General features: G+C 41.9%; 2 protein-coding genes across 2 annotated transcripts in view; one reads left to right on the top strand and one right to left on the bottom strand.

The window, feature by feature from the left end:
* PSMG4 (proteasome assembly chaperone 4) overlaps window positions 1-5,795 on the top strand; it is a 32,843-nt gene extending 27,048 nt beyond the window's left edge. Inside the window, exon 3 of the mRNA XM_030208563.1 lies at window positions 5,318-5,795. Coding sequence (XP_030064423.1) covers window positions 5,318-5,439 — 122 coding nt within the window. The 3' untranslated portion in view covers window positions 5,440-5,795. The remainder of the gene's footprint in view (window positions 1-5,317) is intronic.
* A 4,392-nt stretch (window positions 5,796-10,187) lies between these two features.
* Window positions 10,188-15,060, bottom strand: part of SLC22A23 (solute carrier family 22 member 23) — a 411,540-nt gene continuing 406,667 nt past the window's right edge. The window contains exon 10 of the mRNA XM_030208530.1: window positions 10,188-14,646. Coding sequence (XP_030064390.1) covers window positions 14,289-14,646 — 358 coding nt within the window. The 3' untranslated portion in view covers window positions 10,188-14,288. The remainder of the gene's footprint in view (window positions 14,647-15,060) is intronic.

The raw sequence follows: 15,060 nt of genomic DNA, 5'->3' as shown, positions 1-15,060 counted from the left end.
CAGCATGTTGCGGCGGGGAATGCCGCTGGCACTCCCCGATTGGTGCCTAGTGGTGACAGATGCCAGCCTGAAGGGCTGGGGCGCACATTGCCAGGGGAGGCATGCCCAGGGTCTGTGGACGCCCGACGAGTCTATCAACCGCCTGGAGTTGAAAGCGGTGTTTCTGGCTCTTCTGGCCTTTCAAGTGACCCTGGAAGGATTGGCTGTCCGAGTGATGTCGGACAACACGACAGCAGTGGCCTACATAAATCGACAAGGCGGCACTCAGTGCAGAGCACTAGCCGTGCAGGCCGAGCAAATTTGCCACTGGGCCGAGCTGCATCTACAGTCCCTGTCAGCAGCTCACATTGCAGGTCAGAGCAACGTGCAAGCCGACTATTTAAGCAGGCATCAGATCGATCCAGCGGAGTGGAAACTAGCAGACGATGTATTCCTGCAGATATGTGCCAAATGGGGCAAGCCAGTGATGGATCTTATGGCGACCAGTTCCAATGCCAAAGTCCCGTGCTTCTTCAGCAGACGGAGGGATCCTCGCTCTGCCGGGTTGGATGCCTTGGCTCAACCCTGGCCCCTGGGCTTGCTGTATGTCTTCCCTCCGTGGCCCTTGATAGGGCGAGTGCTCCTGCGGATTCGGCTGCATCCAGGAGAAGTGGTGCTCATCGCCCCGGATTGGCCCAGGAGGCCTTGGTATGCGGACCTCCGACAGATGCTGTTGGAGGCTCCCTTTCCGTTACCTCTGGTTCTGCACCTGTTGTCACAGGGTCCGGTGGCCATGGAGGACGCCTGCCACTTTGGTCTTATGGCATGGCGATTGAGAGGGCGCAATTGAGAAATAAAGGCTACGCAAATAAGGTAATTTCCACTCTCCCGTAGGCCCGTAAGCGCTCCACTTCCGTGGCTTATGCCAGGATTTGGTGCCAGTTTGAAGTCTGGTGTGTTTCAAGAGCGCTTTCTCCATTGCGGGCTCCTGTCTCGCCGATTCTGGACTTTTTGCAGGATGGTGTACACAAAGGCTTGGCCTATAATTCCCTGCAGGTGCAAGTGGCAGCATTGGCCTCCCTGCGTGGCAAGGTTGAAGGCGTGTCCTTAGCTGCTCATCCAGATGTGGCACGGTTTCTTAGAGGGGTGCTTCGGCTCCGTCCTCCCGTGTGGGCACCTTGTCCAGCTTGGAACCTGGGGTTAGTATTGAAGGCCATTCAGGGGGCTCCCTTTGAACTGCTTCGGCGTGCTTCAGCGAAAGATTTGACACTGAAGGCTGTCTTTTTAGTGGCTATTACCTCGGCGAGACGGGTGTCAGAGCTCCAGGCGCTGTCCTGTAGAGACCCTTTCTGCAATTCTCAGAGTCCGGGTCACGGTTCGGACCGTGCCTTCCTTCATGCCTAAGGTGGTTTCAGCGTTTCACCTAAACCAGCCTGTTTTTCTTCCCTCCTTTGTTGAGGAGGAGTTTCCAGATTCATTTGGGCAGTTGCACCTTTTGGATGTGCGCAGGACTCTGTTGCAGTATCTGTGAATTACAAATTCTTTCAGGACCTCTGATCATCTTTTTGTGCTGTTTGCAGGTCCGCGCAGAGGGTCTTCAGCGTCTAAAGCCACTATTGCCCGTTGGCTCAAAGAAGCTATCTTTTCAGCGTATCTGCTGTCTGGCCGGGCTCCGCCTGAAGCCTTTAAGGCACATTCCACAAGAGCGATTTCCTCTTCCTGGGCGGAAACTGGAGCACTGTCTCTTCATGAGATTTGCAGTGCTGCAACATGGGCTTCTAAGCTCTCTTTCGCCCGACATTACAGGCTGGATATGGCTGCCAGGAGGGATGTGTGTTTTGGAGCACAGGTGCTAGCGCGTGGTGTGGCTTGTTCCCACCCTATTTAGGGATTGCTTTGTTACATCCCATACGTAATGGCTTCATCTGCTTGATGACAAGGAAGGGAAAATTAGGTTCTTACCATGGTAATTTTCTTTCCTTTAGTCATAGCAGATGAAGCCATGAGCCCTCCCTGTATGATTGTCTGTATTGCAGTGATTCTGATTTTAGGTGCTGTTCTTGTTTCCTGAAGTTATATTCCTTCCTTGGGGAGTCGGAAAACAGTCTTCAGGATTCTTGTTACAGTTATAGGAGGATGACTTCATTCCCTCCAGTTCATGTTTTGGGAGGATGAGTTTATTCCCTCCTTGTTTGGAGTTTATGCCCTTGTTAAGGGGCCATCGTTCGCTGTGAGGAAAGTTCATGTTATTCCCATTGCGGTTTGCCATACTGCTTTGGAAGCTTCAAATACTGAAGAGGCAGTGGAGCTAGCTGGCCATGAGGCACTGTGAAAAATTGAGTGCTCTCTATCTCCTCCTGCTGGTTGATGGACACAACCCATACGTATTGGCTTCATCTGCTATGACTAAAGGAAAGAAAATTACCATGGTAAGAACCTAATTTTCCCATAATTTTTCATATTTTTCATTGAGGACAAGCAGGATGAAATCACCACATTGGTAAGTGACATCATCTAGAGGAACCCTGTGTGAGAACCGCTCCCCAAGCAACTTGAGGGCAGTGCACCACATATGTGTGTGCCTTCCTGCCCACCGCCGTCACGCAGGACCAAGCCAGTATAATACTATAGCTGGCAGAATATAACTCCAAGGGAAGGTGGGTGGAGCAGTGTGGATATTTATCCTGTTGTCCTCAGAGAACACATGCTACACAGATGGTACAACAAGTTGCTTACCTGTAACAGGTTATTTATAGAGACTCTGCCTCTTAGGTCTTGCGTGTGGAACAGGGAGCATCTCTGAGTGTTCTGTCCTGAGGTTCTGGACTTCAACTCATAGGAGTCTAAATTGGCTTCTACTGATTTCCTCCCACGCTTTCCTACATCATTGGTATCCACATATACCAAGACAGCTTCTCCCCAGCACTGTCGAAAAAACGTATCTAGATAATAGAAAATGATGGCAGATAAAGCCATCTATACTATCTACTATCCCTTCCTTTCCCTTAGAGATCCTGTGTGCTTGTCCCGTGCTTTCTTGGAGACAGATAGTCTTCACTTCTACTGGGAGGTCATTCCACACATCCACCACCCTTTCTGTAAAGAAGTATTTCCTTAGATTACTGCTGAGTTTATCCCCTTTCATCTTCATCCTATGCCTTCTAATTCCAGAGCTTCCTTTCATTTGAAAGTGATCCACCTCCTATGCATTTATGCCACACCAGTTATTTAAATGTCTCTATCATATCTCCCCTCCCCTGCCTTTCTTCCACATCTGATATCTTTGTCCTGTGCTGTATGATGATCACCGACTATTTTAGTATCTGCTCTCCAGGTTGACTCCTTGTTTATATCTTTTTGAAGGTACAGTCTCCAGAATTGTACAGAGCACTCCAAATGAGGTAACACCAGAGGCTTAGGTGGAGGCAGTATCACCTTCTTTTTTTCCTGCTGGCCATTCTTCTCCCTGTGCACCCAAGTATCTTTCTGGCCTTTGCTGTCGCTTTTTCTACCTTAAGCTATCAAATATGATCACCCCCAGGTTCTTCTCTTTTTTTTGGTGCTTAGAAGTACTTTACACCCTATACTATACCAACCCTTTGGATTTTTTTTAGCCCAAATGAAAGACCCTTCAGTTTATTAGTATTAAATCCTACCTGTCAAATTCTAGACCATCCTTCAAACTTCGCTAGATCTCTCATGTCATCCACATCATCTGGGGTATTTACCCTATTGCAGATTTTGGTATCCATAGCCTTTCTACTTATTGCTTACAAAATTTTTTAAAAAGAACCAACCAAGAACCAGTCCCTGCAGTACACCACTAATAATGCTGTTTTCCTCAGAGCGAATTTCACCCGTCACTACTCTTTGTCACCTTCCACTCAACCAGGTTCTAACCCAGTCAGTCACCTTATGGTCCATATATAGGGTGCTCAAGTTCATTGAAATTGCTTATGCAAAATGTGCAATGCATCCTCTTGTCCACCAGCCACCCAGCTATTTATATACCTAATGCTTTTTATATAACTTGGCAGGCAAAACATGCCATCCTTAAATCTAATACTTGAATCATGTACTACACTGGCTGTCCAACCCTTCTCTCCTGGGCATATGCTCCTGGAGGTATATCCTTGGTGTGAGAAGATATTGCATCCCCCAGAGGGCAAGTTCTAGCTATAGAATTTACACTTTTTTTTTAGGCACAGAGACTGCAAGAATAGCATGCTGGGAGTAGACCAATGATCCATCCCTGCCCGTCCCACTGGAATCTATCCCATCCCCACTTAACCCTGAAAGTAATCTCCTTCATCCTTGCCCATCCCCGCATGTAATCTTCTCCATGCCCATCCATTCCCTGTGGTAAAATAACAGTGGCCCATGTTGATAACTTCCCCTCTCAGTGCTTATGGGGATTTCAATGCTATCAACCATAGTCATAATTTTCTTTTAGTGCTATTATAATTGTCACGGCACAAGGAAAAATAAGAAGCCCTGTGAATTTTGGTCGTCCCCGCAACGGAAAGCAGTTGAGGACGCCCAAAATCGGCTTTCGATTATGCCGATTTGAGAGGACTCCCATCTCCCGATTTGTGTCTGAAGATGGGCATCCTTCCCTTTCGAAAATTCACCTGTGTCTGGATGTGTGGACAAGATCCTCCTTGCCTCTCCCACTGCTTTGCTCTTTTTACCACTTCTCTGCCACTTATTGTAGTTCTTTTCCTGTGTTTCTCTACCTAGTAGTTTGTAATAAACAGATAAACTACTGGGTAATTTGACTTTTTTTTTTTTCATTTGGACAGAGCTGTGGAATTTTATCCAGGAGGATGTGGTCAAGGCATCTAGTACAGCTGAGTTTAAACAAATTCCTAAAGGAAATATCTCTAAAATATTGTTAGCAAGGTAGACTGAAAAGCCAGCTGGTGAGAAGCAAGCAACAGAGCTAGTTTTAGGATCCTGTTGTGTATTTGTGATCCAGATTGGCCAGTTTTGTGAGAAGATACTGGGCTTAATGGACCTTTGGTGTGATCTAGCATGGCTCTTAAGTAGCTTTTAATTTAGTTGCCTTTTACAAATAAATAAAACAGTAATATTATTAGCAGTTTTGACGTGTAGACAAATCTGAGCAAGGTTTACAGTAACACATTCCTTTTCAGCTAATTAGGTGGTGGAATTGTTTAGAGATTCCAGTAAGTGCATCCATCCGTTCATGGAAGCCCATGGCATATTTGCTGTTTTGGTCCATGATAAGGATTTGATCTTATAGGTAGTTGGAGGTGTGAAGAGGAGTAAAATGGAAACTTTTAAAACCATATCTATCTTTTAACTTTTTTTTTAGCCAAGAAGACCAAAAAACAAGTCTTTGTCAGCTACAATCTTCCACATGCAGATGGCAACTTCATATTACTTATAGAAAATAGAATCAAGAAAGAAATGGAATCGTTTCCTGAGAAGTTTTGATAATTTTTGTACTCTGAAAGAAATTGTACTGTCGTTTTTTTTTTTTTTAATAAAATGGTAAAATATGCACATCACTCTGTTTTTCTTTACTGCACCTTCTCTCTTTGCAATATTTACGCCTAACAATCTGCAGTGAGTTGTCTGTTAAACATTTTAAAGCACAGATCAAGATATGGCTCTTTCAACATGCTTTACCCTACCTGATCTTTGTGGATCTTGGATGTGTCTCATATTGGCCTCTGTACCTTTCTTTTCTGTGATATTTTATGCTTGGAAGGTCTTGGATGAGTGCCTTTTCTGTCTATTAATATGGTGTTCCTTTATTTTATGTTACTTTAGCCTGTAAACCGATTAGATTTGTGCAGTATAGAAAGTTTCAAATAAAAATACTTTGCTTTTCTCTTTTAGACGCTTTACTATTATGCATGAGATGCTCCAACATGTTGACCAGGGCAAAGCAGCTCCTGGTCCTTAAGCACTGTAAGCCAGTTTGATTTTCATTGAAAACCTTTCACGCTATCGACAATGAATAATAAGCATGAGATAGAACATGCAGTGGACACTTTTCTTGCAAATGCATTTCTCTCTCATTTTAATTGTGGATATCTTGAAAACCTGACTGGTTTGCACAACAAGAACCAAAGGGACCCTTTTACTAAAGCTTAGCATGTGCTAACACTATATATTTATTTATTTATAATGGTTTTACAACACTTTTTACAAGCCATACACTTGTTAAACAGAAACACAGCAGATGCTAACATGCTAATGAAGAAAACATCATATCATGAAATTAGAGTCAGCTTTCTTAGACCACATTAAGTGGGAGGCATGGCTGAATCATAGGAGATTTATCATAGGTAAAGTTCAAATATATTAAAGGCTACGTGTGATACCTCACCTATATTACAATTTCCAACATTATTTTAACTTTTTTAAATGAAGAAAAGCTTTTAATTGCTCAGGTGCATAGAATATATACTTCGTCTCTGTAAATCGAATCAAACATTTACATGGGTAAGCAAGGAAAAGGGTTCCCCCGAGTTTCAATACTTCCTGTTTAATAGCCAAGAAAATCTTTCTCCGTTGAGTCAATTAACTGGGTAAACCCAAATTTTTCCTCCTCCAAAAAGTTCTTTTGAATGTTTAAAGTAAAGTCTTAAGATCTTGTTCAAACACAAAAGACACTAAAAGCGTGGCTCTCTCTGTGGCATTTGCTATCGATTGCTCCAAAATGGCAGATTATTCACATCAATATTTATATCTTCCCCACTTCTAGTTTCTCCTTCATTCTTCCCTGGTCTCTTAGGTAAATAAAGATCTTGTTGATAGGAGGAATAGCGTCCTGTGGAATTTTCAAATTTTCAAGCAAATATCTTCTGAATAAGTCCATAGGCAAAGCCCCAGGAACTTTAGGGAAGTTCAAGAGGCAAAGATTCAAATGCCTGTTAAAATTCTCTATCTGCTCAATTTTTTTTATGGAGAGCCAATTTATCTTTAACCGTAGTAAAGTTAAAGTCTTGAAGCTGTTTCACTTCATTTTGAATTTGTTTAACCCGGGTGGAAAGATCTTCCTTCACTGATTCCATTGTCTTAACCAAATCTTCAAATTTAAGGTACAAACCAGATACCTCACCTGATGATTTCTGAAGAGTAGAGTCCATCTTGTTAAGCATTAACCAAATCTTTCAGAGATTTACCTCCGTTGATGCATCTGAGACTCCGATTAACTCTCGGGCCTCACTAGCCAGGCTCCTTTGCTGCGACGTGGGACCCTCGCCAGAGAGCTCACGCTACACTTCCGGGAGCATGTAGGCTGTCTCCCAACGAAGCAGCTAACGCCGGGCACGGAGGAATGTTGGAAGCGGAGGGGGGAGATAAAGATGTTTCTTGTCCCAGTAGAGGTTCTGCTCCTCCAATTTCATCCGCAGCGGGAGTCGCCACCCTCACCTCACTTGGAGAGGCTCCGGCGAGGAAACGATCCAAACTCTGCAGGATTGGGGACGAAGTTGAGGTAGGTTGGGGAACAAACCTCACAGTCCCTTTCCTCTTTGTATGGGGCATCTTAGAGAAGAATTTTTAGCAGAATAAACATGCATTGAGAGCGTAGCGTTTCACACACAGCTTGGGTCACACCATCATCTTGCCAAGCCATGTGCTAACAAAATTAATGCAAGCTAAGCTTTAAGTAAAAGGGCCCCAAAGTTAGTTACTCCTGCCATAGACTATTGGTGCAATCATTAAACAAACTCTTTTCTTTCCCCCCCCCCCCACCAAAAAACAAAAACAAAAAAGGATGTCTTTTCTACATGCCACTAGACCAGAATGACACAATGAAGTCAAAAACGTCTTTATATTAATGATACTGTGTATAATGATTCAAAAATGGGCCTGAAATTTTCTCATTTTTCAATGTGGCCCCGATACTACAGACAAACATCCCATTTTACAGATGTAACATGCTTTATGCAAGCCACTTAACTAAAGAGGGCATTGGTATAATTTTCCAAGCCGCTGCCAATATCAGCTAGGCTGCTGTAAGACACAATTTAACTAGTTGTTGATTTGAGAGAAGCTTTGGGGCCAGCCCTCCAACCAGGAAGATATCTGGGTCCTGAAGGATCTCGCGTCCAATCCATAGCTGAAGCCAAGCTTGCATAGTCTTCCAAAAAGCTGTTGCTTTTCAGAATGTCTTCCAGATAATGACCTACAATGTCTCTCACACAGCACAAGAGTGGAAGAAGCCAACCACAGTTCTCAAGTGGATCACAGTCATTTATTTATCCAGTGTTGACAAGGTAAACCCAACATGGCCGAGCAGGATACCTGATGTGACAGCCGGTTCGGGCAAGCAGCCTGCAGAATTTGTTGTTTATAATCCAAACTCCATCCCATATTTGTTCTTTTCCAGGCTGCACCTCCACAACTAGTATATAGTTTCTGGTTGATTGAATTACAGGCCTCGACATTTGTAGTCCCTATTTTCCTAGTGTTGTTTTCAATGAACCTAGTAGCTAGGGCTTCCCAGCTGTGGGAATACAAAGCCCTGCTTGTCCTTGGAGAAAGCGAAGTTACTCACCTGTATCAAGTGTTCTCCAAGGACAACAGGCCAAGTATTCTCACATACCCTCCAACCTCCCCTTGGAGTTCTATTCTTTAGCTTTTTGAAATAACTGAGGGACCTGCATTAGTGAATCAGGTGGGAAGACACCAGTACATACACAGTGGGATACTGCTAGAAAGTTCTCTGTTAATACTGCTAGTTGGCATCCACACTGAGCTTTGTCGGATGAGAATACTTGGCCTGCTGTCCCTTGGAGAACACCTACTACAGCTGAGTACAGAGTAGTAGATAAAGCGAAGTTACTCAGCTGTAGTAGGTGTTCTCCAAGGGACAGCAGGCCAAGTATTCTCATCCGACAAAGCTCAGTGTGGATGCCAACTAGCAGTATTAACAGAGAACTTTCTAGCAGTATCCCACTGTGTATGTACTAGTGTCTTCCCACCTGATTCACTAATGCAGGTCCCTCAGTTATTTCAAAAAGCTAAAGAATAGAACTCCAAGGGGAGGTTGGAGGGTATGTGAGAATACTTGGGGAATGAGGGGAAGAAGCTTGCCATTGTTGCTGCATCCAAATGTTTTAATTTTGTTAAAATATTTTGTAAAATCAAGTGTTGTAATAAAAATGAAGAATCTTTAGTTACAAGATTAATACTGGGGGAATTTTGTGCAAAAATGTGAAGCTTTTGCACATTTTAAAAGTTCTATAAAATTTTGCATACTTATCAAAATATAATACAGCAAAGTTACTTTCCTGTAACGTGTCCTCCACAGTTCTCATGATTATCAGGTCCACGAGTTGCCATCAGATGTCACCAGCACACAACAACTCTCCCAGAGCTCAAAACTAGCATGCATGGCCTTTCTGACATACAGCAGTCACATCAGTTTAAAGTTTGGAATGCAAACACTAGAAGCTGAGTGGGATTATATGTTTAATTAATCCTATTACCCCCTAGTTCTTCCTACATTTGCTGGCCTTCTCTGGCCAGTTCACCTGTCCATTTTAACTCTACTGGATTTTCACTGTAGTTACCTTCCTAGCACAAGTGCCTTTTTTGTGAGTTGCAGTGCCCAGGATCCTGCACATTTCTCAAACTCGTCTGAGAAAGCTGTGCAGGAAGCAGACAGCATGGACTCCTTACCTGCTCTTCAGCCGGACACAATTGCACTGGATCACACCTCACCTGCCCCCTAGTTCATGGACACTAGGAAAAAATGCCCGTTTCTGAGTGCAATGAAACGGGCGCTAGCAAGGGGCCCCCTCCCTCCGTCCCTGGGAGCTACTTGCGTTACTTGTTCGGGGTTCGCGTTCGCCTCGCGTTTCGGCCTTCGAGTGTTATAGCTCCGCCCTCGACGTCATGACGTTTTGACGCGAGGGTGGTGCAGACACTCCAGGGCACAGCGGATATCTCGGGCGCCTCAACTTCCGTGGAGGCTTCAGAACGTTGGGGTTGCCTTTTATATAGAGAGATATGTATGCAGACCGGCTCCTCATAAAGGTAGATTTTGTGCAAATTTTGCAGTTGCACAGAATTCTGCCAGGAGTAAAGACATTGGTTGTTGCTCCAATAAAAGGAATCAGAACTTACTAGTTTTCTCCAGGAACTCTGTATGACAGAAAGGTACTAAGATTCCACTGAGAAAAAGGCAGGTAATCTTAACACACAAAAAAGGAACTATAGTCGTGTCGCAACAGATTTTTTGTTTTAATTTCTGTACATTTACAGTACAAATAAAGAATTTTCAGTAGATTGAACATATGTAACATCATGCAAATATTTAACTTAAGACATTTTCAGTACTTGATTTGTTTGTGCTGTAGATAAGCACCACCACATTAATCAAAGACAACTATTAACATACGATTGCTTAAGACTTCACCAACTACACTTGCAAGGGAGAGGCTATTCTTGCACACCTCCCCCCCCCCCCCCCCCCCCCAGGACATAACACACCAAACTTTTCACATCTCCGTAACTGGTTATTTTTGTTTGCTTACAGAATATAGTTTTTAAAAAATGAGACTCTTGTTTTCAAGATTCATGAAGATAACAAGGAAGTCCAGTTATTTCCCCATCACCTACATAAATTACACACATCAGCAGCCTTGGGCTGATTTTATACATTTGCTACAGGTGTCTCTGGACATTCACAAAGTTCATATAATGGCACTTCTGCTTCCAGTTTGGTGACAAGAGTTTGACTCTAGGAAGTGGCAACAAGTAAAATACTTTCTCTTCAGCATTGCCCCCTCATAACCCCCCTCCCATACTAGAAAAAAAATTCCTAAATAGTTGCACACTGACTTCTAATATTTCTGTGCTTGTTTAGAGCATTTGCTCAACTTTTGCTTTTATTTTATTAATGGTTTGCATTGATGTAGATTTACTGAAAACGTTCCATTCAAGATTCAAATTCAAGTCCTGCCGTGTTCACATTTGTGCTTCAATGTTGAAAATAAAAACCATGACATTTAATACCACATAAATTACATTCTGTAGGTGTTAGCCTAGTATAAAATGACTGAAGGTCCATGGGTATGAGTGAGATTAAGACAGTATGTTTCTGAAGCCAATAGTCCTTTCCCTCGCAAACCACAAGGAAGACATGATGGGCCTACGATGTGACTGGCAGGTAATTAATAGCTGACAACCCCTTCCTATATAAAGTTGTGCAAGGCAGACTTGGTATCTGAAGCTGTGTGCTTATTCACATCATGCAGCTCTTCAACAACTTGCCAGTTGCCTTTGTCAGCTGTACATGGTTTCTCCAGCAGCAAAACTAAGCAAGAGATTAACAGACCAAGATTTTCTGCTTTCCACATAGTGTAAAACACAAACATGTTTATAAACTGCTCTATCTTCAGGAAAGTACATCAAACATACATTTGCTATAGAAAGCAGCAAAGGGAATACAATCAGGTCAAGTTCAAAAAACTGTCAAATGTGTTATTTCATATAATGTGCTACAGAAGATGTGGCTATGGCGTCTAACCACAATTAAGAACAAATACAGAATACAGCAGTTTCACAAACCTGTCCGTGGGGCCTTCACAGCCAGTCATGTTTTTTTAGGATATCCACAATGAATATGCATGAGACAATTTTCTACATGCTGGATATCCTTAAAACTGGACAGCACAGGTTTGGGAAGCTCTGCTTTACAACTCATCCAACTTGGAGACCTTTTTTACACCATCAGTTATGGGCATACATCAGTGTCTTAAGCTAGGCCTAAAAGCAGCAAGCACATAAGGAAAGAATATAGCATGGTACCTTTATGTAGTGAATGCTATGATAAGTGGTTATCAAACTTTTCTATTCAACCCACTTTATTATTCTATACGATCAGAGGACCTACTACATCATTTCAAAATCCAAGGCACAATATGCAGTTGTTCACATATTTAACGCAATGAACATAAGTAGTACCTAACAGTGTTTGCAAGGTGCTGGTTAGGCAACAGGCTTTGCTGATAAGTGGCCACAATGACAACTATCTTGTGACGCATCTGCAAATCTTCCAGGACCCAGACCTCAAGAAATATCCATCTAGGACAGACATTTTCTGCAGAAAAGCAGAGTATCGCATCACATTAGTTCTCAGCTGTTTCAGACTGCAAATAACTCTTACTGTGAACATCAAGGCTACAGTGGATTTTTCTACTAGGCTGACTAGGAATGTGCGGATTCAAATAAACCAGGAAAGGATATTCTACAAATTTGGCACATGAATATTAAAACGCTTGTAAAGAAATGAATATTCCTAGCTACAGTCAAGACAATGCAGTATAAGAACAATGTGGTTCTATCCTTTTCGTTTTTTTCAATCAACACAAGTCAGACTACAGTAGTGCAGAAGTTTTATGAAATTAAACTGGAAGTTTTTGCTCAAGTAATCCAGGAGTCCATCTCCTTGCTTTTTAAGTTTGTGCGGTTTAATTCAAATAAAACAAAATAAGAGGAGAAGAGGAACCTCACGAGACCGTGAGAAGCAAAACAAACCAGTGAGGTGAGTCCAAGGAGGATAAAAGATGCTTTATTGTAAAAGGTAATGATGACCCGACATGGCCGTGTTTCAGCCCGAAGGCCTGCCTCGGGTCTTGATCAATCTACATAAAAATGGATATACACAAAATGAACACATAATAAATGTATAAAACTAAACATGTACATATAGCAATAAATGGAAGACAAAATATAAAATGAACGTGTAGTGTGACATATACATAATAAACACCATATTGATTTAAAAACATATATAAATACATGATGTAACATTAAGGTTGTTGTCAAATTTCATCAATTTCACTGTATTCAATGTTTTATATGTTTACATTATTTGTTTCATATATTTGTATGCCAGTAGTTTCAAACCTTAATGTTACATCATGTATTTATATGTTTTTTAATCAATATGATCCAATGTTTAACTCTCTTCATAATACTCTAACATAATGGCATTTATTATCTATGTGTCACACTACGCGTTCATTTTATATTTTGTCTTCCATTTATTGCTATATGTACATGTTTAGTTTTATACATTTATTATATGTGTTCATTTTGTGTATATCCATTTTTATATAGATTGATCAAGACCCCTGAGACAGGCCTTCGGGCCGAAACACGGCCGCGTCAGGTCGTCATTACCTTTTACAATAAAGCATCTTTTATCCTCCTTGGACTCACCTCACTGGTTTGTTTTGTTTAATTCAAATATACAGTTTTCCGTACAAGTTGGTGTACAATGGAAATATGCTGATACTGTCCTTTATGGGAACTCTTATCAATGTGATGCCACCTATTTCTTTTGTTCTGTTTCATAAACTGGAACTATGGAATCAACCACCACCAAGCCAACTGCATCTTTTTTTAATGCCTGCCTCAGTTTTTATCCATGTTAAAACAAAATCTGGTTCCTCTTTTAGGTGAGCTGCGGTTTAAAGGAAGTTTTAGTTTCAAATTTTAAAATAGCTCATTAAAAAAAGGGTAATTAATTATCAGAAAAGAAAAATCCACCTGGCGCTACAGTTCTTATAAGGAAAAGTACTACCACTTGGTTCAAGACAATTTTAGAACCACCTTATGCTGTAGATTTTCAGGGACAAAAGGTTAATTGTCACAAATTTATTTGGTTTAATGCTTGGAGGAGCTTTGTGTAAGGGATGATTACTATGGGTGCAGGTGGTCTACCTAGATTTAAAAGTTAATCCTCCCTTTTCTAGTAAGAAACACAATCCTTTCAATTACACAGACTGTTGCAGAAAACATGACTCTCTTTACGGAATCACTATTCAATCTGCTTCCCATCTTGTAAAGTTGTGATTTCATCTGATGTAGTGACACTTCGTGGCATATGCAGCTACTTCTTGTAAGCTGAGGAACCTGGTTCTGAGTATTCTTGGCTGGACCATACCATAACTGATCAAGTGAACTGTGCTTTTCACTTTATAACAAAAGTCTTTTTTTTTTTTTTTTTTTTGCATCAAGATGAGTTCATATTATCCTTAACAACGTTTCGGAGCTAAACAAAGTGCTAAACCATTAATGAAAAGAGAACATTGAAAAGATCATCTTCACTTGTCTCCTTACATTTTTCTTCCCTGGGACTTTTCTTTTTTGTAACAACTTTTCATACCAAAGTCTCCTATGGTAAAAGTGGCTTATAAGCATGGTCGAATCTCCCTTTTCTTTCCATCCCCTTTCTCCATCACCAGTCTCTAAATCTGTGCAAAAAAAAAAAAAAAAACCCCTGAAAATGTTTCTTCTGAGTCCCTGCTCCGTTATGTGGACTTCATCCCGTTGGCTGTCACATTCTCTAATACACCATCAGTCATGGCCGCAGAGTCATGTAGGCCTGAGTAATCTTTGAGTTCTGAACTGGTTAGTAAAAGAGGCTGCTCCCCTTTCTTGTGGGGCAACAAAGGCTGTCTGGTATATTTTTCACCATCAGGAATGGAGTCGGGCAGGTTCTGGTTCCTGCTTTCAGGTAGGAGGAGGATGCAAATGATACAGATGAGGGTACAGCAGGCAAAGATTACGTGGTGCAGGAAGTAACCTTTCTGGTTGTGGAGTTCCATAATAGGTGCCGTCAGCATGCCAAAGCCTGCACTGGCTAGAACAAGGCCCAAGCCGCCTCCCCTAAAACAAGAAAGAGGAGACTGTTAACTCAATATTCAAGATAATCTTTTACTGTGTTATCTAGCCTTCACAGATTCAGTAGCCCAGGATGTGGTCCCTAATGTACGTGAAGGGAGGAGGGGGGGAGGATTCACAGCAACAGTAACATTTCTAGCAATGTCCAATTTCCTCTTCATCTCACCCTTCCATAAATAAGTCTAGCTCTATGCTATAGTAGTCAAAGAATATACCACCTTGGAAGGGGGGGGGCACAAGGAATATGTTTCCACAATAATGTTAAGCTGTTGTATTTGAAAGCTGTATTAAGAGTTATGGAAGTGTATGGTTATGGATAACAACAAAATGTCAATAAAAAAAAAGAAAAGGGAAAAAGAATATACCACCTTCAGAATCATGTGCAGCCCTTTAGGCAGC

Source organism: Microcaecilia unicolor, chromosome 1 (assembly GCF_901765095.1).
Source record: "Microcaecilia unicolor chromosome 1, aMicUni1.1, whole genome shotgun sequence".
Taxonomy (NCBI): domain Eukaryota; kingdom Metazoa; phylum Chordata; class Amphibia; order Gymnophiona; family Siphonopidae; genus Microcaecilia; species Microcaecilia unicolor.
The sequence above is the reverse complement of the archived record's forward strand: the minus strand, read 5'-3'. Positions and strand labels throughout refer to the sequence as shown.